General features: G+C 31.4%; 1 protein-coding gene across 1 annotated transcript in view; it reads right to left on the minus strand.

Annotated features, from left to right (window-relative positions):
- Positions 1-319: 319 nt before the first annotated feature.
- LOC139510266 (PHD finger protein 14-like) overlaps positions 320-16,776 on the minus strand; it is a 34,521-nt gene continuing 18,064 nt past the window's right edge. Inside the window, exons 12-23 of the mRNA XM_071296755.1 lie at positions 16,219-16,294; positions 15,364-15,458; positions 14,762-14,852; positions 14,005-14,111; positions 12,817-12,912; positions 12,209-12,336; positions 10,719-10,850; positions 8,519-8,657; positions 7,041-7,178; positions 5,272-5,381; positions 3,516-3,633; positions 320-450 (exon numbers count right to left, since the gene is read on the minus strand). Of these exons, the coding sequence (XP_071152856.1) occupies positions 412-450; positions 3,516-3,633; positions 5,272-5,381; positions 7,041-7,178; positions 8,519-8,657; positions 10,719-10,850; positions 12,209-12,336; positions 12,817-12,912; positions 14,005-14,111; positions 14,762-14,852; positions 15,364-15,458; positions 16,219-16,294 (1,269 nt within the window). The 3' untranslated portion in view covers positions 320-411. The remainder of the gene's footprint in view (positions 451-3,515; positions 3,634-5,271; positions 5,382-7,040; positions 7,179-8,518; positions 8,658-10,718; positions 10,851-12,208; positions 12,337-12,816; positions 12,913-14,004; positions 14,112-14,761; positions 14,853-15,363; positions 15,459-16,218; positions 16,295-16,776) is intronic.

Consider the following 16,776-nt stretch of genomic DNA (forward strand, 5'->3'; position numbering starts at 1 on the left):
TTCATTCCTTTTCAGCTTAATTTTCCATCTATTTTTTTTTTAAACAATCTTAAAGTCTGCATTAGGTTCAAATTGACTCTTATAGAACATCAAATTTGGCAGTTATTCAGTGGTAACTTTTTCTAATGAGACATCAACTGTTTCATTGAGGTAGAAAACAGGTTAGAAATTCTGAAATTCCAGGTCATTAACAAAACTCAGTTGATTTGGTAAATTCTTGATTGTACACGAAAAAATTGGGTCAGTTTACAGGTATTGGGTACCAAGTTTAATGGCATATTGCCTTATCAATATGATGCTGACAATTAAATATAAAGCATTCTTGATAGGCATTTTAATTTTTGTATTTCAATTACATGATATACTCCTGTATAATGTGTGTAAAGTTTATGGATATTAATATTATGACCATTACTCATTGCCTTCTTCAGCTTCAGCCTCATCTTCATCCTGTTAAAAAAAATATAATAATATAAATATAAAAAATAGGGGGAAAATCTTAACAATCTATTTATTAATTGTAAGATTCAAGAAATAAAATTATGCCATTTTTGCAATTTATAACATGGGAGGTAACTCCAGGCTGTTTCAGAATTAAAAGCATGTGAAGTATGTGGGTGCTTCCCACCCTCACCAGATAAATTTTGATACACCCAGGGGCGGATCCAGCCATTTTAAAAAGGGGGGGGGGGGTTCCTAACCCAGGACAAAGGGGGGGTTCCAATTACATGTCCCCATTCAAATGCATTGATCGTCCAAAAAAAAGGGGGGGTTCCAACCCCGGAACCCCCCCCCCCCCCTCTGGATCCGCGCCTGTACACCCCTCCCTGAAATTAATGCAATAACACTAACAGGTTTTTAAGAGTGAGAAAAAACATGCTAATATCATTTCAGGTAAAGGAATACATTCTTGTGTCAATTTTGAAGGATAAATTAATGCAGTTTTAAAAGTGGACATGATGTTGCTTTTTATGCTTATATGCGTAAAAAAAAAACAAAAAGTTAAAAACAGGAAATATGAGAGATAATACAAAGATGAAATCAAAGAACAACACATGGTCCTGATAATCTGACTGTGAACGGGCACAAAATATGGTTTAGTAGAAACAGTTATTCACGTTCACAATCTTCCTTATTGCCAATCTAAATCAAATATATAAAATGATGCAGTGCACTGTGTAGCTACCAACAGGATGACTAATAACTTGAGCAAGAAATTAAAGACATCAGATTATTTGGGTCAAAATATACAAGATGATGTTTTTTATTTGTTCAAAATTTTCTTGTCTTGGAGGAGAAGAATAATTGAACAATCAAACAAAGGAAATAGAATTATGGGTTAAATAATGGAACCATATCAATGGCAAATAGTGACATTCATCAATACAGTGGTTAATCATAGAATAACTAATAGAAGGATTCAATAGAAAAAAATATTAGAGTGACTGAACAACAGATTAATTTACAAATGGACAGAGTACATTAATTAATTATCAGTGTTGTTTGGTCACCAAGTTGAATATTTTTTTGATATTTGAATTCTTTGACTAGTTATTCTTTTTATAATATTACACAAAATATGGTTTAGTAGAAACAGTTATTCACGTTCACAATCTTCCTTATTGCCAATCTAAATCAAATATATAAAATGATGCAGTGCACTGTGTAGCTACCAACAGGATGACTAATAACTTGAGCAAGAAATTAAAGACATCAGATTATTTGGGTCAAAATATACAAGATGATGTTTTTTATTTGTTCAAAATTTTCTTGTCTTGGAGGAGAAGAATAATTGAACAATCAAACAAAGGAAATAGAATTATGGGTTAAATAATGGAACCATATCAATGGCAAATAGTGACATTCATCAATACAGTGGTTAATCATAGAATAACTAATAGAAGGATTCAATAGAAAAAAATATTAGAGTGACTGAACAACAGATTAATTTACAAATGGACAGAGTACATTAATTAATTATCAGTGTTGTTTGGTCACCAAGTTGAATATTTTTTTGATATTTGAATTCTTTGACTAGTTATTCTTTTTATAATATTACACTGACAGTGGGCTTTTAATGGAATTAAACTAGAAAATGTAAGGAACTATATCTTTTTCTACGCATTCACAGATGATTTAATGCATCATCATCATACGTCTTGACAACACCAACTGTTATATGACATCAGGGGAGTGAAATTGTCTTTTTATGTTTCACTAGGAAATCACAGTAATTTATTTAAAAGCAATGTAATAATTACTTTTATTATCAAATTTCACTTACAGATTCATCTGTAGGATCACATGCTTCACAATGCCATGAGTATCCTCTCTGTTTAATTACTTTTATTAGCATATTTCACTTACAGAGTCATCTGTAGGATTACCTGCTTCACAATGCCATGAGTATCCTCTCTGTTTAATTACTTTTATTACAATATTTCACTTACAGTCATCAGTAGGATCACATGCTTCACAATGCCATGAGTATCCTCTCTGTTTAATTACTTTTATTACAATATTTCACTTACAGTCATCAGTAGGATCACATGCTTCACAATGCCACGAGTATCCTCTCTGTTTAATTACTTTTATTACAATATTTCACTTACAGTCATCAGTAGGATTACCTGCTTCACAATGCCATGAGTATCCTCTCTGTTTAATTACTTTTATTACAATATTTCACTTACAGTCATCAGTAGGATCACATGCTTCACAATGCCATGAGTATCCTCTCTGTTTAATTACTTTTATTACAATATTTCACTTACAGTCATCAGTAGGATCACATGCTTCACAATGCCATGAGTATCCTCTCTGTTTAATTACTTTTATTACAATATTTCACTTACAGTCATCAGTAGGATCACATGCTTCACAATGCCATGAGTATCCTCTCTGTTTAATTACTTTTATTACAATATTTCACTTACAGTCATCAGTAGGATCACATGCTTCACAATGCCACGAGTATCCTCTCTGTTTAATTACTTTTATTACCAATATTTCACTTACAGAATCCTCTGTAGGAGCACATGCTTCACAATGCCACGAGTATCCTCTCTGTTTAATTACTTTTATTACCAATATTTCACTTACAGAGTCATCTGTAGGATCACATGCTTCACAATGCCACGAGTATCCTCTCTGTTTAATTACTTTTATTACAATATTTCACTTACAGTCATCAGTAGGATCACATGCTTCACAATGCCATGAGTATCCTTTCTGTTTAATTACTTTTATTACAATATTTCACTTACAGTCATCAGTAGGATCACATGCTTCACAATGCCATGAGTATCCTCTCTGTTTAATTACTTTTATTACTAATATTTCACTTACAGAATCATCTGTAGGAGCACATGCTTCACAATGCCACGAGTATCCTCTCTGTTTAATTACTTTTATTACCAATATTTCACTTACAGAATCCTCTGTAGGAGCACATGCTTCACAATGCCACGAGTATCCTCTCTGTTTAATTACTTTTATTACAATATTTCACTTACAGAGTCATCTGTAGGATCACATGCTTCACAATGCCACGAGTATCCTCTCTGTTTAGGTGTCTTCTTCATAGGAGGATCCAAACATCCAAAGTGATACGATAATCTGCACTCATCACACCTAATAATGGATTTATTAATACAAAATTTATCAATACAAAATCTTGCTCATAAAGCTATGAATATTTATAGCCTATCCCTGAATTATTCATTCTTTGTCAATGGAAAAACATGTTTGCATCATATTGTTTCTGTGAGTATTGGTAGTGTTTTCTAAAGAATGATGATTTTTACTGCCACAAACTTGTTTACGCTCTTTACTGTCCTGAAACAATCTAATAATTATTCAACAGTGATTCATTATATGTATTAGAAATTACTTAGGTATATTAAAGGGGCAATATGCCAATTAATTAGTCTTATTGCCATAGGACTGAAAAGAGCAGATTCCTCCAGAGAAGAAAATGTGCCAAAGGGGGAGATAATGTCCTTAAAAAAATCTGCCGTATATAATGTCATTTTTTTACCAGGTAATAAGTATGCTTCAAATTGGTGTACACTAATAATCATCTTTTGTTAGATTAGCGAAAGCTGCAGAGTCACTACCAACAAGACCCCATTACAGATATCTTTGAATTCTGTCTGGCTATTTCATTATTTATAGCAAAGACAACTCATGCTTTATTCAACCAATACAACCAACATGGTTATAGACAAACTAGATGAACTTTTTATCACAAGTAAAAGAAGAATGTGTATTAGGACACAAATGCCCCCACTCAAACTTTGCAATTTTCAGGGTTAAAATGAGTATAAATAGTATAGAATGGTAAATGACTCACAACCCAAATTTGAACTCTGTTTGCGTGTTATGTATGGTTCTTAGCATTGTGTTTAAGTTTCATAAAAATTTGCATGAGGCAAACTAAAGCTAAATTGTAGTATTGAAAATGGGAAGAATGGACGGACAGTTAAAAGGTAACACTAAATGCATCAGTTGCCTATGGTGCAGGGCATAAAAATATAACAGGAATAAACAAAACAGTTAATTGTAAATCCAAGCTACCATAAGGATGTACTTAGGTGAGGTTTTGGAATTCATGTCAAATGTTCGGACTTCTTTGTGTTTTTCCATACAATACAGGGTAAAATATTTTGCCCGTTAACACCCATTTCTTTTTTCATATAAGACTTAATAACTCATGAAAGGTCATTTACCAAAATTTTAGAAGATTCTTGATTTTCTTTCTTTTGTTTTAAAACCCATATAATACTTGTACAAATATAAGGTAAAAGTCCAAGACAGCCTCTTCCTGCCATATTTTAAATCTCAAATATCTCGAAAAGGAGGTCCATGACCTATCAATATTTTTAGCTTATTTTTATCCTCAGCAAATTCTCTAGCAGCTTATAGTATCAATTTTGAATTTTGAATTTATTAATTTTCACCTTACCTCACCTAAGTACATCCATAAATTTAGAAATTATTGTGCGCTTTTTTTATTGTGATTTTGTCGTTATAGACTAAAATGTGATTTCAATTTTTGCAATATTGGGGAAAATCCTTTACTTCAAATAAAAAAATTAAAATTAGGAGTTTTAATTATTGCGATTATAACCCTGTCACATTTTTCGTAATAATAAAAACTTTGCAATGCATTTACAGTAATAAGAATTTGTGCTTATTTTACTGTGCCAACTATAGAACTATGTAATAGTATATTTGTACATACTATATATGGTTTTATCTGTAACATACCTGACAGTATCAGAAGCAGTACCAGGTTTACAACAAACCACACATTCTAGTTCTATTGTTTCTTCCTTTAATTTCTTTGATGGTCTAATGTGTTCTATTGGTCTCTTTTTCTTAAAACAAAAAGATCCATATAAAATAAAGAAAGTATGAATAAGACAATATGATGCTGAATTAAAAAATCTTAGTTTTAGGTATGTGAAGAAAAGGATTCTTCTTTATTCCCTAATTGATTTTTTAACCAAAATAAAACACTTCAGCCAAATTAGAAAAAAAGATAAATAAATACATAACTTAATATTTAATGCCAGTTCATGATATATATATATATATATATATATATAGACCTAATGGTCTATCACTTTTTACCAACGAAGACATTACCTGTAAATCCGAGAACTTAATTTATTGCATTAAATGTAATGGTTGCCAGGAAATTTATATCCGCCAAACAGGGAACAGTGTAACAGAAAGAGTGCGCATTCATAGACAACATATAAGGCAGCCACAATACAGAAAAATCCCCCTAAGCAAACATTTAGACGAATGTGGAGGGGGATTTTTTAAAATATTCCCATCTTATAAAATGAATATGGGTTGTGACATTACACGAGAAGTAAAGGAAAAACATTTTATTTCAAAATTTAAATCACGATTGAATGCAAACTATGCATTTTCTATTGTGTAATAATGACGCTCCATACTTCTATATATAGACTAAGTGTAATACGATTTATCTCCCTTTATATACTCAACGACAACTATGACGTTACATACCTACTGTTACATAGTTACGTTAATCATGTATAGTTTCACCTGAAGATTGTTATTTAAACATGAAAGTACTAGTGAATTAAAACTATTCATACCGGAAATGTTGGATTTTTTAGTAATCTATATATATTTCTATACACAAGAACATTTATTATAGTGATCTTTATATATATATATATATATATATATATATATATATACAACTCGTCTAAACATCAACCCAACAATGTTAGATCTGTAAATTTGCTTTCGCAAATTTTTGGTTCTTCCCTCGCCGGGATTCGAACCCATGCTACTGTGATATCGTGACACCAAATCGCCTGCAATGCAGCCGTCCCGCTAGACCACACGACCACCTGGGCTCTCTAAAAAAAGAGCTTTCGGTGGGCATGTGTTACCTTTCCACGTCAGTTTTAATCTAGCGGCGTACTACAGTACATGATATATAAGGCATGAAGATGTTATTGTTACAGATCAGCTAAATTATCTATAGTAAAGGATCCTACAAATTAATGTAAGATACAGTCACAGAAAATAATTATATTCATAAGTACGTCTGAGTCAGTATATATATATATATATATATATATGTGTGTGAAAGAGGAATATGACAATTCAACCTTGTCAAGGTATGTTCTTTCCCTAGAGAAAAGTAAGGTAAGCCTCCATTTCAGTAATATTACCCTGCATATAAAACATCCATATCTTGTCTTCAAGTCATTATTTGTTATTAGACATGTAAAAACCATTACATGTACTTTGTAACAAGATACTGAAAATTCAGAAAGTATTGCGTGCATATTATTATCACGATTTTGTCCTTTTAGATTAAAATGCAATTTTAATTTTTGGAATATTGAGAAAACCCCTGTTTCATTCATATAAAAATTTCAAAATGCGAGTACAAATTATTGCAACTATAACCCTGTCACATTTCTCCAATAATAAAACATCACAATAATTTCTGAATTTACAGTAATTAGCTACTACAAGTTTACCTTTAAGTTTTTAGTCATATCAACTATCATTTTTTCTGGACTATTAATGATTTTATCCTGGCTATCTGTACTTTCAACCTCAACTTTCTCCTTCTTTATCTTCTTTGTTTTTTTCTTCTTCATTTTATATTTTGTTAACTGAAAATATTTGCATCATTTATACATTTGTTACAGGATATAGGATTATTATATCTACTGTGGACTCATTATTATTTGTTGGATACCAATTTTTATGCATTTCATGGTCACTAGGAAACAATGAATTCAAGTGTTCAATGAATTACTAATTTTCTTTGGGAATGAATGCAGTCTTTTTGCAAATCCATGAAATTAAATAGTCACGAATATTAAAATATTCCTCAATCAATGAAATTGGTACCCACAAAAATAAATGAATCCACAGTATCATAACCATTTAAAGATGATATAAGATTTCATCAAAGAATTTTAAATAAATTATTTTACATCTGTGGTGTAAGAGACCAGTAGTATTCATATGATTAGATTTTGAGCACCTCATTAACCATTTGTAGATACAGGACAGTCTTTAGAACAATCATACTATAGGGTCATGTAATATTTGGTGAAGAGTTATCTTTCTTTTGCCGAACTGACAATGTCGTATATATATATATACTGTTCTTTTGTTTTTATATGAATCATATTATAATGTTTAATTTCATATTGTTTCTAAACATGTATTTATGTTTTGTCTATTATGATTTATTTGTTTGTAATTGATATGCCTATAAGGGCACTTTGATTAGGAAATAAACATTTTTGATTTGATTTGATTTATAGGGTCATGTACATATAGCATTCATCACTTAAGTCCATAAAATAGTAATTTTCTTAAATGTTTTCGTAGAAAAATTAAATAAGGTCCATAGACCATAGAGGGAAGTCATCTCCTGACTGTATTATAATCCATAGTGTGCTGATTAGAACAGTTATGAAAAAACTGTCCCTTTAAAAACGATTGATTTCTAGTATTTTATGGATTGGTCATCTCTTGTACATCCACTCCATATCCTTTGTATCAGTTTACTTCATCATTGATCAACTATATGACAAATCTTATTCTTTGTTATCATTTTGGCAAAATCTAGGATGGTAATTTCTAATTTGAAAACAACAAAAGCCTACTTTATCTTGCCGTATTTACCTGCTAAAAATCAGGTAAAATTATAAACTAGACAAAACAAATTTGTCTGAATGTTTTTGAATAAAAAAAAATTATTTGATCAAAATACATATTTCAAAACTTTGTATTTTTTACTACAAGTTGACAACATTTCATATTCATCCATAAATCTAAAATAAAAAAATAAAATAAAACAGTTGTTTGTTAATCCACATAAGTCAGAATCTAATGGTTTTATTTAAATATAAGACATTGACTAGAGGATTGTGTCCTACAGAATTTCTTCTTGACAAAGGTTTCTTTTCACAATACATTTCTCATATTTAACACATACCTTAGCAAATTCAAACTGTAAATCATTTCCCCATTTGTTTGGTTCTTTTATTTTTTCTCTAAGTTTTCTAGGGGCTTCTAATTCTTCAGCAGGGACATCCTGTTCATCACTACTGGACTTGTCACATTCTGAACATTGCCTTAATATTCATAAAATAATTTGTTATCAGATTAATCCATAAAATAAGCTTTCTAAAGATTTTATTTTCTCTAGGTCTTTGCTAGTTTGTACTTTATCTTGGCATTTGTTTAATTTTGGTAACCAATGCATTGCTTGTTCTCATCTCTATATTGTTCAACGTTATTTGTTTTAATGGTAATTCAACAACCGGTATACCTTAACAAAGCACAGAATGACCACAATGAAATTCTAGCTCTAATGTAAATGTCGTTTATTTTGAACTTTCATAACAACCATTTATTTGACAGTAAAAATAATACTGAATAAATTGGATAATACTTCGTTTTCATGACCAATTGTTACAATTGGCATAAAATGTAGAGAGTCTTATAACAACAACACTTTAGGGACTGCTGCAGAAAATTTATTGATGGACATGTTTCGGTGCCTAGGGCACCGTCATCAGGATAAAAACAATACATAATATCATGCTGAAGAACAAAATCAGGTTGTTAAAATTTAAACGTCACAATGGTAAGTAACGTTATTAATAGCAACTGAAAGTGAAAGTGAAAGTTCATTGTAAGTATGGAAGTAAACTATAAAAAGAAATTAAAATAAAATGTTTTTGTTGTGAAAATGTTTGTTAAAATTATTCTGCCAACATGTGTTTGTCCTCTTGCATCGTGGAAAGAATAATACAATAAGTTGTCAGGCTGTGTATAGACTGTATAGGTTGTGTGGTCTGAATGTTCATTTAACTTTCTTCCCCAAAATAGACGACATTTTATCAGCAATTCCGTACCATTTCGACTGGCTTCCCTTGGCCAGAGGTACTGCTTCCAATCGCGTCAGGAATGCTGTAAAATGTTTCGGTCGCCGAGAGTAAAGGACAAAGTATAAATATCGCTAGTCTATATGTTGAATTTGAACTATGTATCGTTCATCAAACTATCGGGAATGGCCAGTTTTCTGTAAAAATGGTTGTATCTCGAGAGTTGTATGTTTGATTACCATATTTTCCGGAGCTTCAGATTGAATTTAAAGAATACGAAATCGGGTGCATTTAATTTCAAATTAATTCTGTAAGAGAGAAATTGGCATAAAAGTTACCATATATTTTTTTTTTTTATACTTATTGGCCTGGAAACAGAAAGTATCTTGCCAAGTTACTCTTTACGGGTCATTATATTTCCCTTTTTAGGGGATTTCCAATAATGAATAATGGCGTTACATATTGTTCATTAAGGTTTCTTTAAAATAGTCATTCGATTCAGTAACTTTTATTTCCCCATTGTAAGCCAAAAAAAAAAATCAAAAAAGTATTACCATCACATGAGTTCTGTTTTCTTTGGCATTCTTGTATTATGGGTGATTCTCTTATTAAAAGATTTAAAATATTGCATCTTCGCTAGCCAAGGGTTACGATCAACTCCTGTTCTCTTCACCCTTGGCAGATTGAGCTAACATTTGTGTTATCAATGTTACGCCATCTATCGGAAGATTAAAGTCACACTCATTCTGAATACATTATTCTTGACCAATGATAGCACTTGAACTCTTCAATTTGGAAGTAAAAACACGATAGCGTCTAGATTCTACACATTTGGTAAAACCGGAAACGAAAATATATGTCAACATTAATGTATTTGTGCATGAAACATACACAGGAACTTCTATTAGTTGATTAAAAACATTCAAGTTTTCACTAAATATAGTCGTTTGTTTAGTAATTTACAGACTTGTTGCACGATAAACACGTGGCAATTGTTTACAAACACTTTCTAAATCTACACGTGATCATGTTATATGCGCTTTTTGATTGGATGCAGCGAGTTTCTACTGCAACCAATAAAAATCCTTACCTTGTGTCTCCGAAATATTATCTCAATCTGCGAAGGGTGAAGAGAATGGGAGTGGATCGGAACCCTTGGCTAGCGAAGATGAAAATATTTGTGTTACATATTTATTTATCAAAATTTCTTTATAATACAGTTATTTGCTTCATTGACATCCATTTTCCAAGTCAATAAAAAAAAATATCCATGAAGAAACAGTATTAAATTTTACAAAGTATTACCATCCCATAAGTTTTGTTTTCTTTGGCATCCTTGTGAGTGGTGGATCTAAACATTCCAAATGGTAATACAGTTTACAGCTATCACACTTCACCATCATGTGGGTATCTGTTGACTTCTTACATACAGCACAGCTACAAACACAGTACAAAAAGGTTATAAATCATAGAACAATTCTATATGTTTGTTCAATCTAATTTAATTCAACTATTCAAGATTAAAACATCCAAATATGTAATCATAGTTTTATCTGTTCCAGAACTTTATAAAACTAGATGTGTCTGTACACCATAATTGCCCCTGCATGCAGACTTATTGCAATAGTGAGCTGATATTCTGCCAAAAGAAAGTCAACCGTAACAAAATCCAAACGTATTCAGAAAATTCATCATTATACACTAATGTATAAAATATCAGATCAAGATCTCCAGGCCTTACAAAATGAACTTACTTCTGGTGTCTTAGCAGAGGGTGGTAATGCCCTCAGGTGTCAATTGGTCATATTCAGCTACCATTAGCTTCAAATTGGTTAAAATTTTACAGTGAATCGTCAAAATATCCTTATCATGATTCGTCAGAGGTCTCAAATAATTATCGTTACCACCATTATAGGTAATAATTTAATGTGATTCGTCAAAATCAGTCGATTTTTTTATCGTCTAAAAGAAAGTGTACATTTTACGGTCATGCACCAAAAATTACTGTTAACATTATTTGGCATGAATTTTTACCGTTATTCATCATAAAAGTACCCCAATTACCACCCTCTTAACAGGTAAAGTGGGTAACAAATACCTAGTGCACTAACAAGTAAGGTGATTAACAAGTAACTTGTGTACAAAAAGATTAGTTAAATGTTATTATTTACAAATGAATTAACAGATTACTGGTGTATTAACAGGTTAGGTGTGAGTGTAACGACTTCCTGGTGTATTAACAGATTAGGTGAGTGTAACAACTTACTGGTGTATTAACAGGTTAGGTGAGTGTAACAACTTACTGATGTATTAACAGGTTAGGTGTGAGTGTAACAACTTACTGGTGTATTAACAGGTTAGGTGTGAGTGTAACAACTTACTGGTGTATTAACAGGTTAGGTGTGAGTGTAACAACTTACTGGTGTATTAACAGGTTAGGTGAGTGTAACAAACTTACTGGTGTATTGACAGGTTAGGTGAGTGTAACAACTTACTGGTGTATTAACAGGTTATGTGTGTGTAACAACTTACTGGTGTATTAACATGTTAGGTGTGTGTGTGTAACAACTTCCTGGTGTATTAACAGGTTAGGTGTGTGTGTAACAACTTCCTGGTGTATTAACAGGTTAGGTGAGTGTAACAACTTACTGGTGTATTAACAGGTTTGGTGTGTAACAAGTTACTAGTGTATTAACAGGTTAGGTGAGTGTAACAACTTACTGGTGTATTAACAGATTAGGTGAGTGTAACAACTTACTGGTGTATTAACAGGTTAGGTGAGTGTAACAACTTACTGGTGTATTAACAGATTAGGTGAGTGTAACAATTTACTCCCCATGTTACTTGTATTTTCTCTTCTGGTGGTCATTATCAACTTTACTGGTGACTTCTTTACTTTGAACACATCTGGTAGTGGTAAATTCTAGAAAGAGTAAAAAGAAGTTGAAATTCTGAACATGTTCAATTTCCAATAAAGAACAATAGAGGGTACATTAAAGCATAAGCATCATGTTCAGTATCAACTTGATTTACCAAAGTCAACTACTGAAGGACACCTACGGGTGCGGGATTTTCTCGCTACATTGAAGACCCATTGGTGGCACTTAGCTCTATGGTCGGGTTGTTGTCGCTTTGACACATTCCCCATTTCCTTTCTCAATTTTACATAGCTAAAGGCATGAGAGCTGATATTGGTTAGGTTTAATGAAAATAAAACTTTTTCCATAATACTATACGAGGATCAATAAAAAAAAAATTCAGATAAGCAAAAAGAGAAATTCTTTCAGAGTTCCAATTCAGTAGGAACTGATTACATTTTCGTAATATATCATATGAACTTATTTAACATATCAGATACATTTAAAAAATTCTATTCAAGCTAGATAATATTGAAAAATCTCACCTTTTTACCAATATCATTGAGAATATTCCATAAGCTTTCTCCTTCCTTCCTCATTTTCCTTCCTGATTCTCTCAACTCTTCTGCATCTTCAAATAACTAAAACCAAAACTTTTTTTAATATAAATAGAGAGAGAGAGATGTGGGTATGATTACAAATTCAAAAAGTATTCACCAGTGATCAAAAGACAAGAATGAAAACAACTATAGGCCACTGTATGACCTTCAATAATGAATTTCTACCCTTAACTAGTTAAAGACAAGAATGTGTTCATAGTCATAGTAAAAGGTTGCTCAACTCACACTATTATTTTCTACATTCAGGGGATCGTGAAATTGGAGTCAAATCTCTTTTTTTGGGATTTGAATTAGAAAGATTCTTTGATAGGGAACTTGTGTACTACCTTGACCAAAAACTTTAACCATAAACGGGACAGACAGACAAAGGAATGAACAGATGAACAAACAGACGGTCAGACCAAAAAACATAATGCCCCTAAGTGGTGCACAATAAGTGGGGTATAAAATGTGCAGAGTTCTTTAACTGCTTTGCCTATTATTTCTTAGTCCGAAAATGTGATCATTATTCAATGTTACAACTTCTGGTCTTTTTTATTTATCCTGTACCCCTATTCATATAATTGTAGCTTGGATGAAGAGTTTTCTCATTGTCACTCATACCACATCTTCTTATCTATATAGTATATCAAGATATTCTACCAGTTGTTACATCAGAATGTATTGGTTTAATACAGAGATAATTGTATTGTACTTTAAGATCCAATGGCATCAATTGGTGATTTGATGGTCACAAATAAAGTTAACTAGTGACGCATAAGCGGAGACATTTAATCAGTTTTTGCTACCATCAAATCACCATTTGATGCTGTGGGAGCTTAAAAATACAATATTGTTATCTCCATTCTTATGAAACTGTCAGAAAACAACGTCAAATCATACATTCAAAATCTGTCATACGTCATTTGTGCTTGCTCGTACGTTTTCATAGCATCAATTGTTTATAGATGCCATGAAAATAAGGGATGTTATTCAAATAAAATAAACTAAACTCCGTGTGGTGAACCAACGCCTTACGAATCGTTTTGGTTGAGTCCCTGAGGTGGATACAATAAACGTTACAAACAATGTTGCATTCGATTTTTGATTCTTTCCTCCCTTCTTGTCATATACCTGATCATACTGTCTCCTCAGTATCTTTTCTTGTTCTTGTAGTTTTTTGTTCTGTAATATTGTATCTTTTATACTGGCTTTCATGCTGTCTATTTTGTTATTTCTTTCTATAAAACAAAGTGTTATCAAGTTTAGGATTTTCAATTGCAATAATGAATTACTGACCTAGTGATATATGTGTTTGCCTGCTTATAAAACTAATTTGATGGATTTAATTTTTTTTTAAACCAAATTTCTACAAAAACTTTATTTCTGTATCTGATTTAATGTCAAGCAAGAACACACCCAGCTAGTTACAAGAATAAATATTTACCCTATTCGGATAACGATGAATAATGCTAAAATAGTCTTCTGATAACACTTTTTCCTTATTAAACATTGGTATATCAATTATATGACAATAAAATAAATAGTTAGTTCTTTTATAAAAGCATGCAAAGCAAACCTGTGATCAACATGCTTGATATGTTTGTTTGGATGTTTGTAAACAACAGGTATGTAGTTAGTTTCAGTATGTTTACTATATACTGGAATTTGATTGGACAATAAACATTAATTCATTTCATGTCAATTTTAATTGTCCAATCAAATTCCAGTATATATAAAAACAGATTGAAACTTCACCTACCTATTGTTTGCAAACATTCAAGCAAACATAGCAAGTAAGTTGATCAAAGTATTGTTTTGCATGCTTTTATAGAAAAGCTGTAATCCTATTATTCTTCAGATCCAGTACAGTTTTATTACAATTATATACCTAAGAAGTAGCTGACAAATTCTACAGATAATGCTGCTGGTACATGGGATTTCTTTCTTACTTCCTGCTTCTCGTCAGATACATGTGTGGTCTGTAAATAAAATAAAGTCATCTATAAGTTTAACAACAACAACAAATATTTCAAAAGAATATAATATTTCAAATGCTTGCATCTACGACAAATTTTCTATGTCAAAGGAATACAACTTTGATTCCTGCAAAATATTCTCAATTGAAATATAACTCAAAACTCATATTTTGACAAATAGCACAGAACTTATATTCTCCAGCAATTTTCTATGTCTAAGGACCCCGATGCTGCAAAAAACTATATCACCTTGAAAGAAACTCAAAACTTATCTGCACCATCTTATGATATGACTATATGCCAAATACTTTATCTATTGATTCTGAGGTACTATTGAAAAAACAACAATATAAGCTTTGAGTCTAAAGTTTTTAAACAAATGACTAACAACAGTAAGACAAATGTCTGAATTTCTTTTTACGTAAAATTGCTACGACAGATTTCAGACGAAATATAAGATAATTATTGGAGATTCATTCTTGCATTTCTGTCTCATAAAAAAATAAAAACAAACCTGTGTAATAACACCCATTAATTCTGCTTTCTTTAACATTTTCCTCACACACGAAGGACTTGATGTCAAATATCTTACTAACTTTTGGGTAGGTACTGAAATTAAAAACATCAATGTAATTTTTGCCTAGTTTATATTCAATAAGTGTCTGTCTATGTATTAAAATCAGACTTAAATAAGATATTTCCTCTAATATCTTTTTCTAGGTAGAAATTTGATACATAGTTCCTAAATGATAAGGGAATTTTTACCTACAAAGTCCTTTATTTTATATTAAATAAGACAGTTCACCATTGAGAATGTATTAAGCTGGTTAATTTGGTAAAATAGTTAATATCATCAACACTGCATCAGGCTCTTAAACTGTATATTCAAATTTGTACTTTCTATGTCGATATAATGTGGATTAATGGGGAATGTGCCAAAGAGACAATAACCCGACCATAGAGCAGACAACAGCAGAAGGTCGCCAACAGGTCTTCAATGCAACAAGAAATTTTCGCACCCGGAGGCGTCCTTCAGCTGGCCCCTAATGTTCTTGGATACCAACTTTCATGGATTTCATGGGAACAGTGGAATCACAAATTTAAATGTTCAACAATTAAAATTTTCTTAAGGAATTTTTGCAAACTTTTCTATAACTACGAATTTAAATATCCACAAAAAAATTGCAAGTTCTCCTAAATCCACAAAAAATTGTTACCCACAAAAAAAAAAAAATCCACAATATTTGATATTTTGATCATTTTTTTTTTTTTATCTAAATGGAAAAGAATATTTCTAGTTATTCTCCATCACTCCAAAAGTAATTCTCATTATGTGTGTGACAATGTTATTTTGTAACATAATATTTACCCCATGCTGGAGGTCTCTTTCCCATTGCTAAGTGAAACTTCTGTCTATGTCTGTTTAATTTTCTCTCAAATCTAGCCTGAAGTATAATCATGATATCAAACTAAATATTTAGAAGACTCGACTAAAACAGACGAAAGTTAATGCATAATATGTTAATAGATAGACTTACTACAGAGACTGAATATGATGTTAATGTCTTTTTTTCATTTGACAAAAATATAAAATAAACTAAAACTAAATTATTAATCTTCATATATATTTGTTAGTTGTTACTGAAGTATTTTGATGGATTATTTATAAATGTTGTACTATTACTAACTATTATTAACTTCATATGTTTTCATTTGTCCTTGTGTGAAATCCTCCATTAATTGCTTACACTGTACATATGCAATTTCAGTTTGTCACCAAGAGGTGCATGCACTTTTAACAATGGAAGATTGTATGGTGATTAATTAATTAGAATTAATAATTTAAAACTGGAAAGAGTGCAAGACCAGGATATCTCAAGACATCAAAGGACAAAATGTCCAATTTTTGACAAGGTATGCACCAGTC

Source organism: Mytilus edulis, chromosome 2, assembly GCF_963676685.1.
Source record: "Mytilus edulis chromosome 2, xbMytEdul2.2, whole genome shotgun sequence".
Classification (NCBI taxonomy): Eukaryota; Metazoa; Mollusca; class Bivalvia; order Mytilida; family Mytilidae; genus Mytilus; species Mytilus edulis.